At 36.6% G+C, this 22,933-nt stretch overlaps 3 protein-coding genes and 1 long non-coding RNA gene across 4 annotated transcripts in view; 2 read left to right on the top strand and 2 right to left on the bottom strand.

The window, feature by feature from the left end:
* The window catches only part of LOC107656682 (von Willebrand factor D and EGF domain-containing protein-like), a 78,092-nt gene extending 73,213 nt beyond the window's left edge, over window positions 1–4,879 (top strand). The window contains 6 exon segments of the mRNA XM_016444624.1: window positions 921–1,016; window positions 1,522–1,617; window positions 2,963–3,058; window positions 3,340–3,435; window positions 4,606–4,703; window positions 4,805–4,879. Coding sequence (XP_016300110.1) covers window positions 921–1,016; window positions 1,522–1,617; window positions 2,963–3,058; window positions 3,340–3,435; window positions 4,606–4,703; window positions 4,805–4,825 — 503 coding nt within the window. The 3' untranslated portion in view covers window positions 4,826–4,879.
* On the bottom strand, window positions 1,037–11,877 carry LOC107656683 (uncharacterized). Its single transcript, XR_001630589.1, has 5 exons — window positions 11,728–11,877; window positions 10,095–10,195; window positions 2,945–3,032; window positions 1,683–1,860; window positions 1,037–1,606 (listed from the first exon to the last, which is right to left on the bottom strand). It is a non-coding gene; the product is annotated as an uncharacterized LOC107656683 (long non-coding RNA).
* A 734-nt stretch (window positions 11,878–12,611) lies between these two features.
* LOC107656681 (transcription factor 15-like) lies at window positions 12,612–14,049 on the top strand. Its single transcript, XM_016444623.1, has 2 exons — window positions 12,612–13,709; window positions 13,957–14,049. Exons 1-2 carry the CDS (start codon window positions 13,164–13,166, stop codon window positions 13,987–13,989), a joined length of 579 nt encoding a protein of 192 aa, XP_016300109.1. The 5' UTR covers window positions 12,612–13,163; the 3' UTR covers window positions 13,990–14,049.
* A 2,044-nt stretch (window positions 14,050–16,093) lies between these two features.
* On the bottom strand, window positions 16,094–22,149 carry LOC107656679 (basic leucine zipper and W2 domain-containing protein 1-A; the record flags this gene model as incomplete). The annotated part of the gene is made up of 9 exons (XM_016444621.1): window positions 16,094–16,779; window positions 16,861–16,983; window positions 19,042–19,180; window positions 19,261–19,407; window positions 19,573–19,743; window positions 21,440–21,549; window positions 21,640–21,775; window positions 21,907–21,972; window positions 22,086–22,149. Coding segments are annotated over 9 exons (988 nt in total), but the record flags the coding sequence as incomplete, so codon positions are not given.
* Window positions 22,150–22,933: the final 784 nt, after the last annotated feature.

Below are 22,933 nucleotides of genomic sequence, written 5' to 3'. Positions count from 1 at the left end.
TAGTCGACTAGTCGACTAAACGGTACAGCTCCTACTAGTCGACACTGAAAACAATAGTCGATTACACGACAGAAAAAAAAAAACATGATTTTATCATTCAAATTACCGTCATTTTAACATTGCATTTAAAATATTTTAAATAACAAGTTAAAATAAAACGTTTGAAAAATAATACATTATTTTTAAAAGTTTATCTCGGTGGAAACTACATTTTTACCTCAGACCTCACATGCATTTTCTTCGTGTCAGTTGCCGCGAGTTCAAAAATGACCATGCGAAAGAGAACAAGGTGTGGGGTTATTCTGAATTAGAAGGAAACGGAAAAGTTTTGTGTAAACTTAGCTTTAGCTTAGAGGCTGACTAAAGCCAGCAAATGTGTCATTCACTCCAACCCGCCGGCGCTAGCGATCCCGTCCGCGCCGTCTATTCGCCGTATTCATTGAGGGATTTGACTGTGTGATTCATAGATTAAGTATTTCAGATATAGGCTATTATATATGCTACACGCATGCACCGAGGGTTTTTTTTTCTTACCATCTTTTGGGGGTTTCTTGCTTTTAGACTAGTCGGATACAAAACTTTCGTTTAAATGACAGTCAAATCGTCGCGCACATCCCTAATATATATATATATTTATCATAATTCTAGCCCAGAACTCTGTTGTATAAACATCATTGTGGCACAGCATGTACAATTTAAATTTATGAATTTCAAAAGGTTTTTAATAGAGTTTGACATCGAACAATAACTAATTTCTTTGACAATCACTCGTAGACCAGATTTACTCTCTTTGCAGAAGTAAATCATTATTTTTAACACCTCAGCTGTGATTTTGACCTCACAAACACAGTGAGATCTGACCCCGAAACACCCGCAGAGGTTTTATACTTGTTTTATTTAATAAATGTATCTGTCTACAGCTCTGTGTGACCCCGTGTGTCTCAACGGTGGAACCTGCATTCGGCTGAACACCTGCACCTGCCAGCCTGGTTTCTACGGGGCTCGGTGTCAAAACGGTAACAGCACTTATTTTTGAATCTTCTTTCCTGATGCATCGCCTTGTTTTTTGAGAGCTTACAAAGGCCGGATATCAATTTCTTAAGAGTGTGAGGTGAAGCATGACTACTGCACTTTAAAACGATAAAATGGACCAGCCCTAAAAACCATTTGGATTCTATTGAAGTCTTGCGCTCATGTCGTAGCCCCAGATTCAGGACGTTTGATGTGTATATATCGATTCCTCTGCAGCAGCTTCTTGTGGTGAGGAATGATTCAAGTAATGGCTTGAAACAGCAGCTTGGTAAAGATGTTTTTGATGATGGGGAATGACTCTAATGTCTGGGTTGCTTCAAGTTTTGTGAAATGTAGGAGCTTTTAGAGTGTGTTTTGCCAGTCATGTCAGATTTGCTGTCGGTTATTTGACCTTACGGCTGTTTGATGTGTCCGTCTTCAGTTTAGAGAACACAGGTGTGATTTTCATTCATCAAATGCTGGACTTTTATGTGCTTCTCTTACTTTCAGCCGTGTGCAGCCCATCCTGCAAGAACGGTGGTCACTGTGTACGAAATAACATCTGCTCATGTGTGGAGGGATATTCTGGGCCGCGCTGTGAGAAAAGTAAGTGTCGTCTTGATAGGAACAGGTTTCGGTAAAGCTCCAATCATAAACTTATAGTTTTATACCTCTATGCCCCCTTTGAAACACATGGCATGATGGGATTTAAGTCACAGGATATGGAAGGAAAGTATAGAGTTGTTTTGTTGATCGAAATGACAGAAAATGGCGCTCTGGGAGCCAAGATCAGACGTTAGTTGAGGAGTTACATATGGCCTGTCTGATCAAGGAGGAAGAGAGATGAATCTGAGCAAAGATAGAGTTATTTCAGTGTGAGAATTACGAGACATATGGGATCAGGACTGGATGAAATAATTTGGATGGCAAGTCTCGTTAAATGAATATTCTAATTAAAATAACATTTAAGATCCATTGGTAATGTCCTTATGTTGAGGTCAAGTGTAAAAGTATTTTTTTCTAAACATACTTCACACCATAATCAGTAAGCAGCTAATTGATTTTTGCTTTTAAATACAGTTGGAATAAAGAAAATGCTAATGGTAATAATAATAATAATAATAATAATAATAATAATAATAATAATGCAATAGTATCATAGTCAATAATGAAAAAGACCAATTTAAATGGATAAAATAATGTCTTTATATAATAATAATAATATTAAAATAATTATGTCAAATTTATAATTAAACATTTAAATAACTAATTCATGAATAAGACATTCAATAAAATGCAAGTATTTGTAATAATAATAATAATAATGTTAATAATAATGTCAGACTTTATTATATTAAATAATGACAAAGAACATTTGAAAATTAAAAATAAATCATAACATGAATAATTTATCAATAATTAAACATTAAGTAGTTATACTAATAATAAATGTGAGATTAAATAATTAAAAATAATAATTTAAACATAAAAAACTAATTTTAAATATAAAAATAACAGAATAATGTATTAATAATAAACAATAGATTTAAAAACTTTTATCAATTATGATAAGAATAATGTCATATTTCATATTAAATAATAAAAAATACAAATTTGTATCAGGAAGTATGAATAATTAGTATAATTAAATTAAACATTAATAATAATAACAATAATGGTATTAAATCTTTAAAAAAATCTAAATTGAAAAAGTCTATAAATTAGTACATTATTATTAATAATGTTTGTTTTTATTATTTTTTGTTTTATTTAGAAATCTTTCTAATATGATCTGTTTTGTTACTGTTGTCAGAATTGTAATCGGTATTTCAGACACATCTTGACCAGTCCTACTCTAAAATCCTTTATCTGTCTACAAAACTTTGAATTTAGTTATTTTACCTCATCGGTCCGAGTAAATCCAAAGCTTTACCTTTCCATTTCTCCACAGGTGTGTGTGAGCCAGTGTGTATGAACGGAGGGCGATGCGTCGGACCAGATGTGTGTGACTGCGCGTCAGACTGGAGGGGAAAGAGATGTGATAAACGTGAGTACCAAACCTCAGCCTGACAAAGACCTTGAAGTGACCTCCTTACCTCATGTTAGCAAAAGTCCAAGAGTGGAAAAATTCCAGTCACAGGGATGACCTCAATCACCCAGAGAAGTATCTTTAAACAGAAATCCCACAGTTCTTATGTAATATTTAACAGAAACTAACAATTCTACTTGTATAATATAACAAAATCACACGTTTGATCATGTGTTCCAGTGATTTGAGCCTTGTTTGTTTGTGTGATGTAGTTTTGCTCTCTGTTTCTGTTCCTCCAGCTGTGTGTCTGCAGAAGTGTTTAAACGGAGGTGAATGTGTGGAGCCGAACACCTGCCACTGCCGTCCCGGCTGGAAGGGAACTCTCTGCCAAATCCGTAAGTGATTCCCATCCGAGCAACAGAAATGCAATCCTTACACCACAGCCACACTGCGGTGAGCCTCCAAAGACACGCACTTCACTCGCTCTCGTTCTCAGTAAAATAATCATAATTGCATCTCCTCTGTTCCTGCGCTCTGCGGTTGTTGGCGATATGTTTTGTTGATAAACAGCACAGATCGTCTGTGTTTGGCAGGGGAGCAGGACTTCACGGTTACCGCTGGAAGTAAACTTGAATGCTGATGTTCTCACGAGGGGAGTGGATCGGGATCAGTTTGAAATGGCTTTTCCTTGAGATTGACCTGCATAGGAATAGTTAATTCAACATGAAACTTTAGATCTAATGGTGACATATTTGACATTTTTGTTGTTTTGATAGCTGCGATAGATTTAGAAAAAAATAAAAATCAGTTCACATAAAGCTGTAATATGGCAGATGGGTCATATGGACTAATTTATGATGCCATTTATGATTTTTCGATCTGTTTGGAGCTTGACAGCATTTGTTCACTTTCATATGGAAAAGAGCGGCCAGGACATTCTTCAAAATGGCTTATTTTTTAATCTTTAAACTTTTCTTTTTATTATTTTCCCCCAGTCACACAGTCTTAGTTGTGTCTTAGTCTAAGCAGAAATTAATTGCTTTTGTGATAGTTATTTCATCTCTTTCTATTTAGAAAAATATGCACACAATAAAACCATGGTTACAAAATACAATTACAAAATGTTTGTTTCATTGGAAACATCTATCTTTCTATCTATCTACAAGATATATTAGATAGATAGACAGACAGACAGACAGAAATATGTTTCCAATGAAACCAGAGCTGTGAAACCAGAAAAAAAATATATAAAATGATGTGTGTATATATATATATATATATATATATATATAAAAAAATATAAAAAAATATGTGTATATATATATATATATATATATATATATATATATATATACACACAATTGTTTTTTTTTTTAGTTTCAAATCTCTGGTTTCATTGGAAACTATCTATCTATCATATATATAATTTCTGCCATTATATTTGCATATTCCATTATGTTTTTCATATGTGTACTAACTCTGTTCAAAATCTGTCATCTAAAATATATCTATTATCTAAAATATAACCTAATAAAACAGTAAATAATGACATGATTTTTCCACAGCAATCTGTGAACAGAGGTGTTTATACGGAAGCCGATGTGTCCGACCCAATGTGTGCGCTTGCAGAAGTGGTTACATGGGAACTCTTTGCTCTAAGAAGGTAATTAATTAAACTTAATAAATATTTTTATTAGAAAAGACATGCATATAAAAAAAGAAATAAATATATACAAAATATAGTATTGATCATTTCTTTTACAGCTTCCGGTCCAGAAAGGATAAGGAAATCACATGAGGTGTCATTGCTGCACTGAGGACACTGGGCCCATATTTTACTACTTATTAACCTGACAGAATCCGTGTATCATTCGATCATTCGTTTTTTTATTTAATATTGAAAGTAGAAAAATGAGAAAACGGCTCCTTTTTCGTTTTTTTTGTTTTTTTCCAAAAAACGGAAAACGAGAATTCAGCTTACATTTTCATTCTTCGTTCATGGGTGGAAAAATGAATAAACAGCTTGAATATTCGATTTAATCTTTTTTTGTCAAACTGGCTTATGAATAGCTCAACACAGCTCATACTGGGGCAGAGTCTAGACAGGGCTTTCTTCTGTGTAGATATAAATAAATTCTATTCTTTGCATCAGCTGGGCATGGCAGGGTATGATATGACAGCTGTCATAGCCTACCCTGCTCACACAGTAAGTCTGTTTGTTTGTTTAATTAAGAAATTAATTATTTTTTTTCAAAATAAACACTAAGACAAAAAGGAAAGAATAATAAATTGGCTTGGGTATACTAAAAGGCTTCATTTAGATTATTTTACATTAAATGCATCATATAAGTCACTTTGGAATAAATCACAGTAGGCCTATGTATCATGATAAAAAAAAACGACTTTACAGTCTGGAAATACTTTAGGCTATAGCAAATTATTTCTCGGTCCCCCTATCACTTTAAGAACCGCTAGTCTACACAGAAGAAATACCTGTCTAGACTCTGCCCCGGTTCGAGTTGTGTCGAGCTATTCATTAGTCTGTTTGATGAGAAAAATATGAAATTGATAAAATGGGTTATTAATCCGTACAACTGCAGCAGTGGAGGACTATTATTCTGCTGCGTGATACTGCAGAAGAACTGATGATGGCACGGTTTAATCTTCGGCTGACCAATCAGCAGAAAGGGGCGTTTAATTCCCGCCCACATGTAGAAATCGAATATTCAAGCTGTTTATTCATTTTTCTACCCATGAACGAAAAACGAAAATTTAAGCTGAATTCTAGTTTTTCGTTTTTTGGTAAAAAACAAAAAAACGAAAAAGGAGCCGTTTTCTCATTTTTCTACTTTCAGTATTAAATCAAAAAACGAATGATCGAATGATACACGGATTTCACAGGGTTACACGATCGGTTTCAATTTGTAAATATCATATCTGAAAATATTAATGTATAAGGTATAATATAATGTTTTTCGTGATTTTCTAACTTTACTATATTTGTGAAAATGATTCCGAAGAAAATAAATGGGTGTATGTTACGAAACACGTTTCGTTACTTTTGACTTCATTCTAACATCCACTCACATTTTCTCCAGAAGATCTAAATATTTTTGCAATTCCATTTAGTGACGGACGGTAGTGGCAAATAAATTTCACGCTTCACCTCTAAATGACCTTTGATTTCCTTGACCAGATTTTATTTGTAACACACTGCAGTGTAAAGTTAAGTTTGACAGAAAAACGATCTCTCTTGTTATTCAAGCCAAGGCACAGACAATTTAGCATCCCTTGCCATCCTTCCAAATACGTGGCCTGAAACTCGGCTGCACTCTATTTCTCTGAGGACGTCCCCTTTAATGTGACAGGAATGTTAAAAAAACACGTAAACATTTTGTTTGTGTCACGCCTGGCAGAGCGTGCAGTGGCTGCAGTTTTACCACAGATCGCTTGGCAAATATAAACAGACATCTTGTTGACAACACAAACAAGCATCTGAACTAATTAACGGCCATTGATGGTGGCCATTAATGAGTCAGCCGCAGATAGTTCCTCTCATGCATAGCTAATAATCCAGCTGTTCGCATACGATTACTTGAGGTGAGCAAAAATAAAGAGAAAAGGACGGCAAACATTAAACAGCTCGCCGTTTTTAACGCAGAGGACAATAAACTGTTCATCACTAGTTTGAAAGGGTTATGAGGATGCCGATTAGTGTTTGATTTATTGATTGAGTAATTATGAAATACACACCACTACTGTTAAAAAGTTTGGAGTTTATTTGTTTTTTAAAGACATTTAATAAGCAAGGACACATTAAATTGCTCGAAAGTGACAGTAAAGACATTTATAAAGTTACAAAAGTTTCTATTTCATATAAACGCTGTTCTTTTAAACTTTCTATTCATCAAAGAATCCTGAAAAAAAGATGTATCAGTTTGCACAACTGTTTTCAACACTGCTTAAACGAAAGGCTGCAGTAATGATGCTGAAAATTCAGCTTTGCATCACAGAAATAAATTACATTGAAAATATATTCAGTTATTTTAAAAAGTTATTTTAAATTGTAATAATAGTTCATAATATTAACATTTTTACTATATTTTAATCACATAAATGCGGCTTTGGTGAACATATGACCTCCACGGTCTGAGTGTACATCTCAAACCAAGAGATGCCTGAGTCATATTTCACCCTTAAAATATTAAATTTTAATAGATTAAAAAAGATTAATTTTTTTTTGTTGTTTTTACAATTTAAATAATTAAATTATACAAATGATTTTCATTGCAGTATTATACACACCCATTGTAGGCTATTCATTATTTATTTATTATTTTTTATAAATTAAATTTTTTTGACAGAATTTTACATTTTCAGGTGAACCATCCTTTTAATGGTCCTAAAACAGCCTTCTATGTACAAACATAATTTCTTGTTTTTTTCTTTTGATTTTAAAGTGGTCTCCATTTCTCCATGAGCTAAAGAAACTTTTTATGATGCATTGACCTAATAAATGAAAAACATTTATATTTATTTCATTTAATTATTTATTTCCATTTAATATTCAACAGATTGCTCACAGTCTATCCTTTTTATTACGGTGTTGGTTGTTTAACTCATTTATATTCTTTAAATTAGAAAAAAGTGTCTGCTAAATGAATAACTATAAATGTTGTAAATTAGCTTATCTAAAGTTAAATTACTTACCTGACCTTGTATTTATTTATATGTTTATGTTGTAAATAGTTGTGCCAGCAGTTAGCCACTCGTTAGCATAAAATAAACCCCTTCAGAGTGCTACAAGAGCCGTCTGCTTTATGCCAAGGTCCTGATCACCCTGTCTGGGTTTATTTTGCGATAATGACCAGATAACTGTACATTATTCCTGAATGAACCATTAATTCACAAAGATAAATGGAGAAGTTGCTTCTAAATGTCACTGTATGCTAGTCTGAGATCCGATTAGTGGCGTTTAAGAGGCTGTTCAAGAAGCTACACATGTATGTGTACAAATCTGTTAAAACCAAGTCCATGCTGTCTCTTCCCTGACAAAAATTAACCATGGTTTTACCACAAATAAAACCAAAAGACATGGTTACTATAGTTAAACCATGGTAAACACAAATTAACCATGGTTTTGCTATACTAACCATAGTTTAACCATGGTATTTGTAGTAAAACTAAGGTTATACAAATGGCAATCAATATGCCAAAAGAAACATGGATAGTATACTTTTACTACAATGAGTTAAGACCACCGCACAGGAGATTAGAGGAGAAAAGGGAAAAGCTGAGAAGGAGTGCAGTTTTCTGGCCATAGTTCAGATCTCTCAAGCATGATGACTCAGAGTAAACCATACAGCGCCTTATATGAATACAGCGTATTCATACCCCTTCATATTTTTTATTTTTTTTTTTCACTTTTTGTGATGTTGCTGCCTTATGCTAAATTGCATGGCAAAAAAAGTGTTACCTTGCCAAAGCACTGACAGAGCCCATTGATCTAATGTCGTTGTTGAGCGCTCCAAATGCAAACTTTGCATGCAACAATCAGGCAGCAATTGACAGCACTCTGATCTAGAGGCATTGTCAGATTGACAGTACTCTAGCCCAATAATGTTGGGGGATCCAGTGGGGGCAGTCATATTTCAGGATGACCGTGCCACTCTTTATCACAACCCTGCTAAAAGTGCCAGTACGTGCGCTCATTGGCGCCCCTTCAGCTGGTGGCGCCCTAGGCGACTGCCTAGCTCGCCTATGCATAGAAACGGCCCTGGTCACTCTAGTTGAGCTCCATGATTATATGTGGAGATAGGAGAAAACTACAGAAGGACAAACACCACTGCAACACTCCATCGATTTGGGCTTTATGGCGGTGTGGCAAGACTCAATCCTCTCTTCAGTGTAGACACATGAAAACACACTTAGAATTAGCAAAAAAGCAACTAAAGGACACTCAGACTGTGAGAAATAATATTCCCTGGTCTGATGAACCTCAATGCCAAGCATCATGTTTGAAGGAAACCAGGCACTGCTCATCACCTGCAGAGTACCATCCCAAAAGTAAAGTGTGCTGGTAGCAGCCTCATGCTGTGGGGCTGTTTTTCAGCGGCAGGGACTGATGAACTCGTCAGAGTAGAAGAAAAGCTCAATGCACCAAAATGTTGAGATAGCCTTAATGAAAACCCAGTCCAGAGCATTCAGAACCTCAGACTGGGCAGAAGGTTCACCTTCCAACAGGACAATGGACCCAAACACACAGCAAGAGTGGCTTATAGACAACTGTGGATGTCCCTGAGTGGCCCAGCCAGAGCCTGAGCTTGAACCCAATCAAATATTTCTGGAGAAACCTGAAAATGTGCGTCTGCCCCCATCCAACCTGACAGAGCTTGAGAGGTGAAGAGGTGAGGAGAAGAATAGCAGATAATCGCCAAATGCTGATGAGCAAAGCTTGTTTCATCAAACAAAAAAAGACTTGAGGCTGTAAAGGTGCTTCAGCGAAATATTTAGTTAAGGGTGTGAATACTTATGCAATGTACTTATTTCCATTTTTTTATTTTTAATTAATTTACGAAGTTGTGACAATTCTGTTTTTGCTTTGTCAATATGGTGTATGAAGTGTAGACTGATGTGGGGGGAAAAAAAGTACATTTAAGCAGTTTAACATAAGGCAGCAACATAAAACGTGAAAAAAAAAAACGAGGCACAAGGCACTGTATATCCCAGAAACCCATCACCTCAGACATTTTCCCTTTCCTTTTTTCCTTTCCTCCCTTGAGTTGGAGTAGCAAGAAGGTACATGATGGACTGTGGTCCTAAACTGCAGTATAGTATTTACTTTTTTTCCCTTGTAGAGATCTTCTCTGGGAACTCTTTTCTTTGAGACGTTTCTACAGCCCTCAGAGCTGTCTGTCCCTGGGCTCCAATTAGTTGCCTTTAATGGTCAGCAAGGGCACTAGAGGAACCCTCATAAGGTTCTCCAGCCAAGCAAGAGAAATGAAAGCATGAAGTGTGTCTCTTATCTGTGCTGGACTGTCATAGGTTTCTTTACCTTATTATATGGTCTCACACTCAGTCTCTTCCATTCTCTGTCTGTCTTTTGTTCTGTTCACTGGGTTGTTCCTGTTACGCAGTTGCTTTTGAACGCTGTAACTTTAGAGTGACAAAAACAAAATGAAAACGATCAAAACATGAGGGTCATTAAATCTTTTGTTAATACTTTAATTGTTATTTCCATTTTTCCCTCCAAAATTATGACACTTCCTAGAGGATGTTGTTGTTAAAGTCGTGAGGGGAAAATTTAACCTAATTATTTTCTAAATGCATGTTTTTTATCTTATTGTGAATGATTTATCTGTGTGTGTGCGTTTATGTTTATTTCTTGTAATTTTTCTGGTGAAAAGGCAGACTTGTCTCTGTTGACGTATGGACTTCTCAAATTATTTAGTCAAATTGTTTTCGATAATCCATTTGCACATTTTCAGATCTTCATCATTGTATGAAAAAAATGATCTGCCATTACTTATTTCACAGCACAATTTTAAGGACCTGTTTTTTGTTCCTTAAATTCAAAGCAAAAGGCTAACATGTGGGATAAGCTTACTGGGTTAACATTTAGAAGTTAGCGTAGCACCATTAGCCTAATTAGCACAACTAGTAAAAATTGCAACATACATTCAAACCAGAGTGCTTTTTTTAAATTCACCCCCTTTGTTCACTTAATTGGGAATTAATATGGTTTACATCTTCAAAAAGTGTGAAGTTAAAATTCAAAGTAATATATTATGACTTAATGTATGATGAGGAACGTGAAAATGTACTGCATAACAAGATGCTAATGGTCTCTTGGCACTGCTGTTTAATAGACCAGCATCTCACAGACATGATTTGCAATTGCCCTTAGCACTTGGATTATGTTTTATGGCATGGTTTCAAAATAGATTAGTTGCTTTTAAAGTGTACAAATCTATGTGTAGGTGGATGGGGTGTCCTTTGTATGGTGACCTGTATTAAAGAGCACTCCAAAACCCGAGAGAAAAAACTGCCAGAGACTCTGCAGTTTTCGTTGGGGCTTTGAAAGTGTTCTAATTTGGGTATCTAATCACACTATTTCCAAAAGTTTTAAAACAGGTGCGTGCACAGAGCTTTATAATCTTGCTCCACAGGAAATTAGGCCTTTAAAATGCTAATTGGCACTCAACTTCATTCAACTGGAACTGGATTGTAAACTATGTCATATTGTCTATGTAAACTTGGAACTGCAAAACAGTTCAATGAAAATATGAATGGTTTCATGCTCTGCTTGCGTCCACGAAGGTGGGTATCCAGGAAACCGTCGCTATAAGCCAATGCCTGAGTTTTGCAATTTACCAGGAGCTTTCACCTGCAAATTTAAGTGCCAAGCAAACTCTCGGAGGATTATAATGGTGTATCTTTGTTTTGCATCCCAGCAGGCACTCTTAAAGATTAGAGGCGATGCTGTCAGGATAAACAACACACCCACTGGAGCATATGTTTGGGCCACAGGCAGCTCATTGAGGATGCAGCACATGTTAACATCCACGCATGAACTTTGGGAATGCGAGTATTGTAATTTAGGTCTTCAGAAAGAGCTTAAAGGTTAATCAAAATAGTCAAGAGCTGTCATGTGAATGTATAAGAATAATTCATTTGGACAAACTTACCAAATGGCTGAACGGAAGTCGATATTAATTTGGGTTTCAATGAAGCACTGACAAGTTCCATACTTTTAGATTTGATTGCTCATAGGTGCCACACTGAAACCTCTAATATGTTAACGGTTCATTAAAACCTATTTTTGTTTTCAGGCCTAATTAGTTCACTTATATTCTTGTCAATTCTTAGACTTGACTTGTGCTTCTTGCCTTAAAAAAATGGAACTACAATCTCCAGTGGTGTGCTACTGACATCTAGTGGTGAATACTGAAAAATATGAACCTAGTGTCCTACTACTCAGTCTAAGGAAACCATAGAATCTGGCTAAAGCTAAAACTGTCATCAAGCTAATTATTTTTTCACAACAGAGTGTAACTAACCTTAATAAATAAACCAAAACCTTTAAAACCACTGCCTAAACTACCATACAAACAAAGCAGGATTGTAATATAGGTATGGTAAACACTAACTGATATTTTTACTGCCTCTAAAGATTGACCACAGTACATGCGTGTGAGAAACAGGAACACACCTGGGCTGTTCAGTCAGACAGGGCATTAGAGAGGAACAGGATGACTAATATGAGAGCACTCTTATACAGCACTAATGTTGTGAGCTACATAAAGCGACTGGAGGTGGTGGTGTGGATGTTAAAACCTCTGGCAAAATAGCTTTTCTTTTAGAAAACTTCAGAACACCAATGTTGAGTACACCTTCAAGTAAGCAAAATGATTCCAGTTTCCTAAATAGTAGCACCTTTTCCAAGAACTCTCCTCACAGTTATTCTCATGTCAAACAGGTGTTCTGAATTACATTCTGTCAGATTTGAAACACTGCCCCCTATATGCAGTAAAATCCCAACTGTGTCTCTCCTTTTGGACCTGGAGTGATCCATGGTCCACGTGATACGAATTTTAGAGGCAACAACAACAGTCTCTGTCTGCAAACTTTTTTGGAGCTAAATTTAGCACTGGGTTAAACAGAACAGGGTTGCTTAGCTATTGCGTACAAATTATATAACTTACAAAGACTTTATAAGCTATAGAAAACATGAAATGTTGAGCAAACAATATCAGGAGCAAGGGATGAATGGACCAGAATGAAGGGACAAAAACAAAGGTCTTCTCAGAGAAGGTAGGTCAGATCACCGTCCTGGTACCCAAATGTTGCAGGCCAAAGGTGTAAAAAACACCAAAATCCCTGAACGTGTGTTGGTGCGTGCACTTATTTATATATCTTCGAACGTCCTCCTTCTTTGGGACATGACAGGTGCCCCCCAGCTCCACCTGTCCATCCTTTTCCACAGCCACATGGACAAATCCAGAAAGGGATCAGTCATTCAAGAAATGGTATGCTGAAGCGCGACGGGGCCACGGAAGATCTCTGGATACCGGATCAGACGCAGCTGCCTCCCGGCTGCTATTTTCACTCAGCTTAAAGTACCATGGGAAGCCAGCATCTATGCCATGGACTACCCACAACTACCAGTCTGTCTCTGCACGCCATGAAGTCCACTGCAGGGGAGCACGAGCATCCTGCACACGATACCCAGAGCTTGCCCTCTGACCCTGATGAGCTCGACAGTGGCAGCGAAAGCTCGGAGAAATCCACTGGCGCAGGGAGCCCCATGCAGGGCCACAGGGAGGCGAGGAGATGCAGAGGGGGTCGTAGACTTGCAGGGGTGAGCAAACAACGTCAGGCAGCTAATGCTCGGGAGCGAGACCGCACACATAGTGTCAACACTGCCTTCACGGCTCTGCGTACCCTTATCCCCACAGAGCCGGCCGACAGGAAGTTGTCAAAAATCGAGACCCTGCGATTGGCATCGAGCTACATTTCACACTTGGCTAACGTGCTTCTGCTAGGGGAGGACTGCATGGACGGGCAACCATGTCTGAAATATCATAACATCTTACAAAGCAACACCAACCTCAAAACTCCACCGGTTCGACCCATCTGCACCTTCTGCTTGAGTAACCAGAGGAAAATGGTGAGTCCTTGAAGGTGGTGAAACTATGACCTGCCAGAACTTTCCAGAAACTGTGACAAATTTGGTAATGTATTTACATGCCACCTTCATATTATTTGCCAGAAGTACCTTGCCTCTACCTTTTCCTGAATTGTTCTCTTAGGTGATCAACTGCAATAACGCATACCTACATGTTTCGCATATAATTGTAAACCGATTGTTGTGCGGGTATGAATTCTAACACCTTTCAATTATCGTACTTCTGCAGCTTAGAGATGGGGAAAAGCACACAACTGGGTGACAGCAGAAGTTCTCCCGACTGTCCGCTACTCAACTTCTGAATGTTTACATGTAAAGGGACATTGCCTTGCACAGAGACAAAACATTTTGTTTTATGTTTTTTTTTTTTTATCTCTGAGGACAGACAAAACAAGCAACAAAGAGAGAGACGAATCTGCACTTTTTCTGCGTGTGTTCACTTTATCAACTATGTTTTGGTTAATGTAACCGGAGAATATGTGTAAAGTTGCACCTGGTGGGAGGCTATTTCAGTATCAGATATAGTAAGCTACACCATCCCTCGCCTTAAAAAACAGTCTTGTGTCCTCCTCTTGCACATCACATGATGGTAATTGAAACCTTGCGGTTTGCAGTGGTCGCTGTCAGTACAACGGCGGGTAAAAATCTCATCCCCTCCCTCTTGTCTCCACATCTACGCCGGGACCACGATCCCAACATGGCTCTCAGGAGACTGTAAACAAGATTCTATCCTCAGCATGATCATTTGGGTTGGGCAAAGCATGCTAAATATTTATTAGAAAGTTCAAGTGGCACATGACTGAATGCTATCGGTGGAAGTATTTCATAATGAGAAGAACATAATTTTACATGTTTTGGTCAAGGTACATGATCCCTAATACGAGCCCTGGGTTATGACCCTGACCCCAAATGTTATATAGCCTACCCTAAATCCTTGCGGTCATAATTTGAGAACACACTTTAGTGACATAATGTTGCGTAGGCTGTCGATTAGTAGTGCGCACCCTCAGGTGCAGACTCAGGAAGAGGGTACATCGAGGTCTCTTCGTAACAACAAAGGGCATGCATATGCTTCTGAATCATAAAACGCCAAATTCAGTCTTGTAGATTTTACTAAACTTGCGTGAAAGAAGACCATTTGAGCACAAGTCCAACTCACGAGCGTCAAGACAGAAGCTTGTTGCATTACATGCCATTTAAGACATTTCTGTTGTTGTCGATGTTAGAATGCACACTTCATGCGTCGATTATGCAATAATTTTCCACAACTATAGCTATGCAATTGTATTTTCTAGAAATGCATGCACAAAGCTATATCGACTCATATATGTCAACATGGCTTTTTTTGTCCACTGATTTGCACCAAATGGAACCAAAATTATGTATGCAATAGTGGTCTTTTGAGATATGAGTAGATGGAAGTTTCATCTGGGAATTTCATTGGCTATTGCTAATTGCCGCTCTCTTGCTTGACAAAAAAATAAATAAAAAATACTAGTTTGATTTCAGAAAGTGTTCCAGATTGTGTTTCCCGTTGACTAAGATCAAGGGGAAAGGTCCCAGAGTGTGTGCTAATCTCAAGTACACCACCAAAACATCATCTGCTGAACCTTGTTTTATTGTTTACATTAAAAGGAATTAGTAGGGATGACAAATTTGAGCCTAGCATTTACTGTGATTACAATTTATTTTCAGATACTGCATCTGCGATGTGAACATTTAAAAGTAGAATTATTTTTGTGTAAGCATCAAGATGTACCAACCAGTTGTTTATATCCAAAATGTTTACCTGCGTGTCTTCCACAAATCAAAACTTCAGCTTATAGGTTTGTTTGAATCTGCAGACTGTGTAGAATGACTCTTCCTTGCATTAAAAAGTAGTTATTTTTTCAATACAGATGTAAATAAAGAGGTGCAATGGAATTACCACATAATGTACTGGAAATATTGTAACATGGCAAGGCTTATGTAAATTGTTTGTAAATATTTGCACTTAACATTAAAAATTAAAAGGTCAAAACGCATTATACCAATAATATGGCCTACCTTTACAACATTTTGAACACAAGCCTGTCGTATTCTAATACTTGAATTGTCCGCTCTTCTAAAAGTGGTCTTTTGCACATTTCAAACATCAAACAAGCTGCTATTTAATCAAGTATTTTTGTACAAGAAAAAATGTCTGTACTCATGACTTTCAATCCATTAAATTATTTTTGAAAAATGTTCTGAAAGTAGTTCATCTTTGGTTTTGAGGTGCCCCCTAGTGGAAGTCACATATTGCATGCAATTTTAAAATGGTGGACAAATCTGATTTTGCAATTCCAAAAACAGCACATTAGATAAAACAAGAACCACACAAAGCATATACTTCTAGGTCTTTATTTCTTTAAAAAAGTCAATTAGTTATTCAGATTAAAGAAATCGGTGACAAATAAGATGGAGATACATCATAGCAGTTGGGAGTCATTTAAGGGTCTTTACAGGGTGATCATGAGCGCTGTACAGTTTCATAGGCAGGGAACAGAACACTGATGGATGTTGTGGGAGAAGGACTTAACTCTTTGGCAATAACATCACAATGAGACAAGGTGACTGTTTTTCCCCTTTGTGGACACTGATCATGACAGGGCATGAAGGCATCAATACCATATAGAAAAGGGCATCTTAAAAGCAAACAAGGTGGCATGATCAAACTCAATGGAATGTCAAATCATAAAGGAATCATTATACCAATAATTTAAGATGTCCAAACTGTGTCGACACTTAAAAGTTCCTTGAGTGAGTAAATAATTACAAAGGTTGACCACAACTTTTGTGCTATTTTAGGTGTAAACCTCAATATTAGAAAAATCTGTTAAAATTAACCATTTGTCAAAGCCCTTAAATGACATCTAAATGTTATGGTTTGAAAACAGGAGGTAGAATCAAAAAAAAAAAAAAAAAAAAAAAAAAGCCCCCCAAAAAAAAATTTGAAAGACAAGCACTTCTGTAACAAAACATTCTGTTGACATGGTGTTTTAGTCTCCCTCCTCTTCCTCGGATTCAGACTCTGAAAGAAACAAAATTTATGATTTCAGAAACCATTTTAATCTGAAAGTTTCAAAAAAAAGAAACAAACAAACATGCTTACCCTCCTCAGCGTTCTTCAGCCATTCTACAAACTTCTTCATCTGCTCGAGGAAGACACTCTTTCCTTTGGCCATGTGGGCTTCCGTGTACCACTTCAAAATTACCTCCTCGCTCAAAACATCAGCTACAGGCAAGACAAAAATACACAGGGGTTAAAGCAAAAAAAAAAAAATCCTGAGGCTGAACTTTTTTCCGGGGGTTGGGGGTTGCGGGGACACATACACGGTTATTTGGCAAACAAAAAAAGTAAACGATTTTCCTTGAAACTAACTAGTAACATCTGCCATTGCCATTAGACCTTGACAGGCTCAGACTACAGATTATGGTGGGATATTTGAAACAGCAATACCAAGAAAGTTTACTCACTACAATATGGTGCAAACACATGTAACATTTAGGATGCTTTTGATATCAAGTTTTGCTGATTAGGGTGCAAGCTGACCTACAATCTAAAACATGAAATTTTTGAAATTGTTTTGTTCAAAAGAAATAAATGGTAAATTAAATACTAGGAAAAGAACATAAAATAGGAAATATACAAAGACAGTTTACTACAGAAAACTACAGTTCAGTTTAATTAACAACAACAAACACATTACAATGATCCAAGAACTGGTAACTTAAACAGGGTTCGAACAGATAATGCAAAATAAAATTCCAGGACTTAAGGATTTGTACTACTTTTTTGTTTTTTAAAGAACTAAAATCAGATCTCACTTATCAATCAATATTGTTATTATTATCTTTCAAATTCTAATAAATAAAACAAATAAAACAAAACATCAAACTGATTTTTTTTTTTCATGAATATATGATTGACCTGAAGAATGAAAGCTATATCATACACTTGGAAAATGATGAGCTTTATCACGCTCATAGATACTAGGGGTGTGACAATCCACTTAGCTCACAAGGTGAGAAAAAAACAAAACAAAAAACAAACGCAGATACTTGGTCCACTAGACCGAGACAATGTTTTAATACTTTAAGAAATTTTCAAATGACAAAATATTCGTCTTTTAATCACAAAAAGTAAAACTATGCACTTGTATTTTGAAATGTTTTAACTAATCTAGTGCTTAACTAATGATTATTTTGCTAATCAAGTAATCTACTGATTATTTTGACAAGTTAGTAATCTGATATTTTTTAGTAATACAAATAGAACTAAGTGGAAAAGGCTTTAATATGACTATATTTATATATAAAGTAAAGATGAGGCAATAATAATTGGCCTCAAATAAAGTATCAAAACAAAGTACATGGTTTTATTGAACACCACAATACATAATGTAATATGCCTACATTTATAACAAATACCTGCAGAGGGTGCCAACGTTTAAATCCATTTAAATTGGGCCACGTGCAAAGTCAGAAACTTTTATTTTGAAATCGCGATGTACAATAACTCGCATATTTAAAAATATGTTGATGTAGGCTACTCTCCTGTGTTGGCACTGGTTTAAATGATTTACGTTACAAATCAAGTGAGTTTTCCCACATGAACGTTAAGCAAACTCACCGCATATGCAGAGGAAGAGTTTAGCCCCTTTCACAAATACAGTCTTTACTGGTAAATTACCGTTAAGAGATGTGTGAACATACACCTTTTCAAAAATCCCGGTAAATTCGTTCTGGCAATCATATCGTTCTTATGGAGATGACGTGATTACTCAGAGCTGTTTACAAAGCTCCGCTGCTTTTTTTTAAAATAGCTTTTCTATGCAAATGACGCTAGATGGAAATCTTTGATTGCGCCTCGCAGCTTTTTCCAATGAGTCGCGCTCGAGACCCAGGCTTCTTTTCCATTCATCAGCTGCGACTCTGCAATTGGATACTATTATGCGCGTCTCGTGTTTATAAGAGCAAAAACTTCTGATTGGCTAGTAAGGTTAGTTTGGTTGAGAGTGAAAGCTGTGTTCCTCTCATACATTGGTAGTCGAACTCATGAACTCGAACTGATGTCAACAAGTGTTTTTAAATGTAGGACGACAATGTTTTTTTTTCCCCCGCAGCCAAACGCCGCACGGAGAACTTTAAACCCTGAATACATCTTCAAAACGCTTTAACCGGACGTAACCTCTGTATAGCATTGCACAGGCTAAGTAACATTTTTACCACAGTGAGCCAAGCCTTGGGCTTAGGTGCATAGTTTTGAAAAGATCAGCTATTGAAGACATACCTTTGTAAAGAAGCACCACAATCTTCTGGAAGGCCTTCATGAAGTGGATATTGTCGTAGCAGTACTCCTGGATCTTCAGCAGGAGGGTAAGCTCAGACAGGCCCTGGGAGGTGAAGGCCTTCAGCAGTGGGCTGTATTGCTGCAAAGAGAGATGGAATAATTACTACCAGTAACTTAAGTATTGCAGATCATTAAACCTTTCAGAAGCATCATAGATACCTTCAAGTGTTTGATGGCTTGCTCTGTGACGAGCTCCTCCTTTTTATTCCACTCGACGGTGCTCATGACACTGGTCCACACGATGCCGATCATTGTCTGCTCGGAGATGCTCGTTTTCTTCATCTCTTCACGAACGTAGGCAATGATCTGGGGAACAAAAGACAAAAATGTGTCAAATACAGGCATAATAACCCTCCAAAACCAAAATACGGACAATCAAAATCATTTTAGTTTTAAATAAAATTCTCAATTTTTTTATTTTGTTTTTGTGCCCAACTTAAATTGTCCTATCCAGACAAGGCAGAAACTCACATCTTTGAGGGTCTCGCCGCGGGACATCTGCTCTTGCAGTTCTTTCTGAAGCTCTTTGCGCGCTCCAATGGACTGCTGGTTGCGAGCGAAGTCCGAGAGCTCTTTTAGCCCAGCGTCGGTGAAATATTTTGAGAAGTGTTCACAGCTACGCTTGTTGGCAGGGAACAGCTCCTGTTTTGGGCAAAAGAGGAACAGGTTACATCAACAAGAGCAAGAAAAATAAAAAGGAAAAAAAAAAATGCCACGATTAATGTGCCATGAGAGAAGTTAAACATTAGTTGAGGCTGCAAACAGAATTGTAAAATTTCAGATTGTGTTCATTTTAGTTTATGCTTACGTAATGTGCTTTTGCCAGTTATTGCTTTATTTTTTCAGTTTGAGTAATTTTAGTACTTCAACTTAAATTTCAACTTAATTTTAGTTACTTGCCAAGAAAACACTTCTATTTTTCTCAAGTTTACTTTTTTCCAATTATGTTTTATTTCAGCTTTACTGTTAACATTAGTTGAAATTTACATGTAACTTTTTAAACTTATTTTTATTCATATATTTTATTAATTATCACCTATTGATAATGTTAATACATTGTTTACAGATTATTTACTAAAACATTCAAAGGTCAGGTTTAATTTTTTTAATTAAAGGGCTCATATGATGCGATTTCAAGTTTTCCTTTCTCTTTGGAGTGTTACAAGCTGTTCGTGAATAGATAAGATCTCTAAAGTTGCAAAGACTAAAGTCTCAAACCCAAAGAGATATTCTTTATAAAAGTTAAGACTCGTTCACGCCCTCCTAAAACGCCTCGTTCAAACACGCCCCCACATGTCTACGTCACTGTGCGGGAAGATTTGCATAACACCGCCCAAATGTTCATGCAAAGAAAGGCGGCGTAACTATGATTCTTGCTGTAGTAGTGTTGCTGCCACCGCCATGTCGTGGAGACGCTGTGCGTTTCGTTATGAAAGCGAAAATACTTTGTTTGGCCTTCCAAAAGAGGAAACGACTAGAAATCAGTGGTTAAGTTGTAATTACAACACTGTTCCAGAACAGTTCAACCCAAATATTCAGATGTGTGCAGCACATTTTATGGAGGACTGTTTCCTGATCCTGGGAGAGTAAGACTACAATGCCGGCTGTTCTGACTCAGACTTTAAGTACGTTTTCATATTTAAAGAATTTGCCACTGACGATTCCAACATGAGTTTTGAGCAGTTTAGAGTAGCGCTTGTTGTTTGTCGTTTCTCCGATCACAAATGCAGACATGGTTTTATGTTTACGCGGCGCGATGCAACGCAACGTGTAAAAAGACAGTATAAGTCATTATAATCCGTAATTATGTCCCCACTGGATGATACAAATGCCTCGTTTATAATGGGTTTTATTGGTTGTCTCGTCGCGCCGGGACACGGAATCACAATACGGTAAGGGGCGTAACATTTCTGTCACACACTTGAGGAATTCGGCCAATCACAACGCACTGGATAGCTGGCCAGTCAGAGCACACCTCGCTTTTCAGAACGATGAGTTTTGTAAAAATCGACGCGTTTCAGAAAGGCGGGGCATAGAGGAGAAACAATGTACAGTATGTGGAAAATAATGTATTGTTTGAACCTTAAAACGCATAAACATTTCATTACACCAAATAGACAAAATAATGTTCTTTTTAGCAACATCATACAACCCCTTTAAATTTGATTTTTTATAGCTTCATTTAGATATAACCCAAGTATTAGTCACACTAAACCGTTACCATTTATATACACATTTCTACATAACTTTTATATTACTCCAACTAAGCTATATTTTGGATGCTTTTGGGAATTTTTAAGTGCTCCATCCCAAGCTGAGGCTGCAGTACGGTATTTACCATCAGCCTGTTGTCCATGCCAACTTTACGCAGGCTAGCAGCAACTGAGTTGATGTCTTTTTCGTTGATCCAAGATTTGAACAGTTTCACAGCGAAGGCGGCAGACACACCTGCAATAAAACCCAGACAACAAATCAGTTACAACTTCACTCGAAAAGCACCGCTGCAAGTCTAGAGCCATTAAACAGGTCTGTCATTACCTTCCTTGACCAAGTTCTCATTAAAGAGGCTGCTCAGGATGGAGGCTGATATATTGCCATTGGCCAGCAGGATTCCGGTAAGCATGGCCAATTTATTCCTCTCTGACTCGGTGAACCCTTTTAAAAACAGCAGCAGCTTGGGGGGAAAAAAAAAAGAAAAAAAAAAAAAGAAAGTGATAACACCATTGGACTTTCTAAATGCACAACGACACAGACTTTGTTTGACTAACAAAATATGGTTATCCTTAGTTCAACCATTTTGCTTACCTTCTTGATCTCCTCTTCAAACCCTTTCTCCAGGTACTTGTAACGCCGGATCAGCTTGTTAAAAACCTACGACACAAGTTGAACATGTTGAGACTTGTAGAAATAGGAAGCCAGTAAGTACAAATTGCACCCATCATTGTGATATTAATTCAGAACAGGTAGCATATCATTGGAAATACCTGAGCGTAAGCCTGCATGGTCTCCAGGTCTTCACTTGCCGTGAAGAGGCAGTACCCAGTACGGCTAGTAACCACACACAGCACCCTAGCAACTAGGCTTGCTGCGATAGACGGTGTTTTCGGTTATACCGGTGTTAAGTCGCAACACCGGTTACGTCTTTTGCCTACCGCGGCACCGGTACAAGCCATTTGAAAACGTAGAAAAGAGGGAAACTCAAACGAACTAATATTAAATTATAATTAGATGTACACTATACAAAAATATTAGGAAAAAGTACAAAAAAATAAAAGCACATTGAAAATATCTAAATTTCAAATATACTTTTAAATTAGTAGAAAATATTATGTAAAAATAAACTTAGATGTAATGAGAATAAACTACTTATATTAGTAAAAGACTTCGTAAAAGTAAATATAAATTGTAGATAAATTTTACTTGCATATAAATAACATCTAGTAAAAAAATAAGTTATAGCATGCATCTATAAGATGTATAAATTAGTGAAAATATATAGTAAAATAAAAAATTACAAACTGCAGATATACATTTTATGCATTAATATTAGCAAAAATATATAATTTTAGAAATACTTAAGCATAAGCAAAATAAAACATTTAGTAAAACTAATTAGGGCTGCCACTAACGACTATTTTTATTTCGATTAATCTATCAACGAATTTATTGATTAATCGATTAATCTAAACGATTAATTTCCCACAAAAAAACTCAGTTTTACTTAAGAATATTTTATTAAACCAAATGAAATCCAAATTTCTATGAAATCCTTTTTTTAAAGCAAAAGTAAAGTGCAACAAAGTGCAAGAAGCAAGTGTCCATCTCTAAAACA

This window comes from Sinocyclocheilus anshuiensis, unplaced genomic scaffold (assembly GCF_001515605.1).
Source record: "Sinocyclocheilus anshuiensis isolate Anshui unplaced genomic scaffold, SAMN03320099.WGS_v1.1 scaffold2514, whole genome shotgun sequence".
Lineage (NCBI taxonomy): Eukaryota > Metazoa > Chordata > Actinopteri > Cypriniformes > Cyprinidae > Sinocyclocheilus > Sinocyclocheilus anshuiensis.
This window is presented reverse-complemented; position numbering and strand designations above follow the sequence as displayed.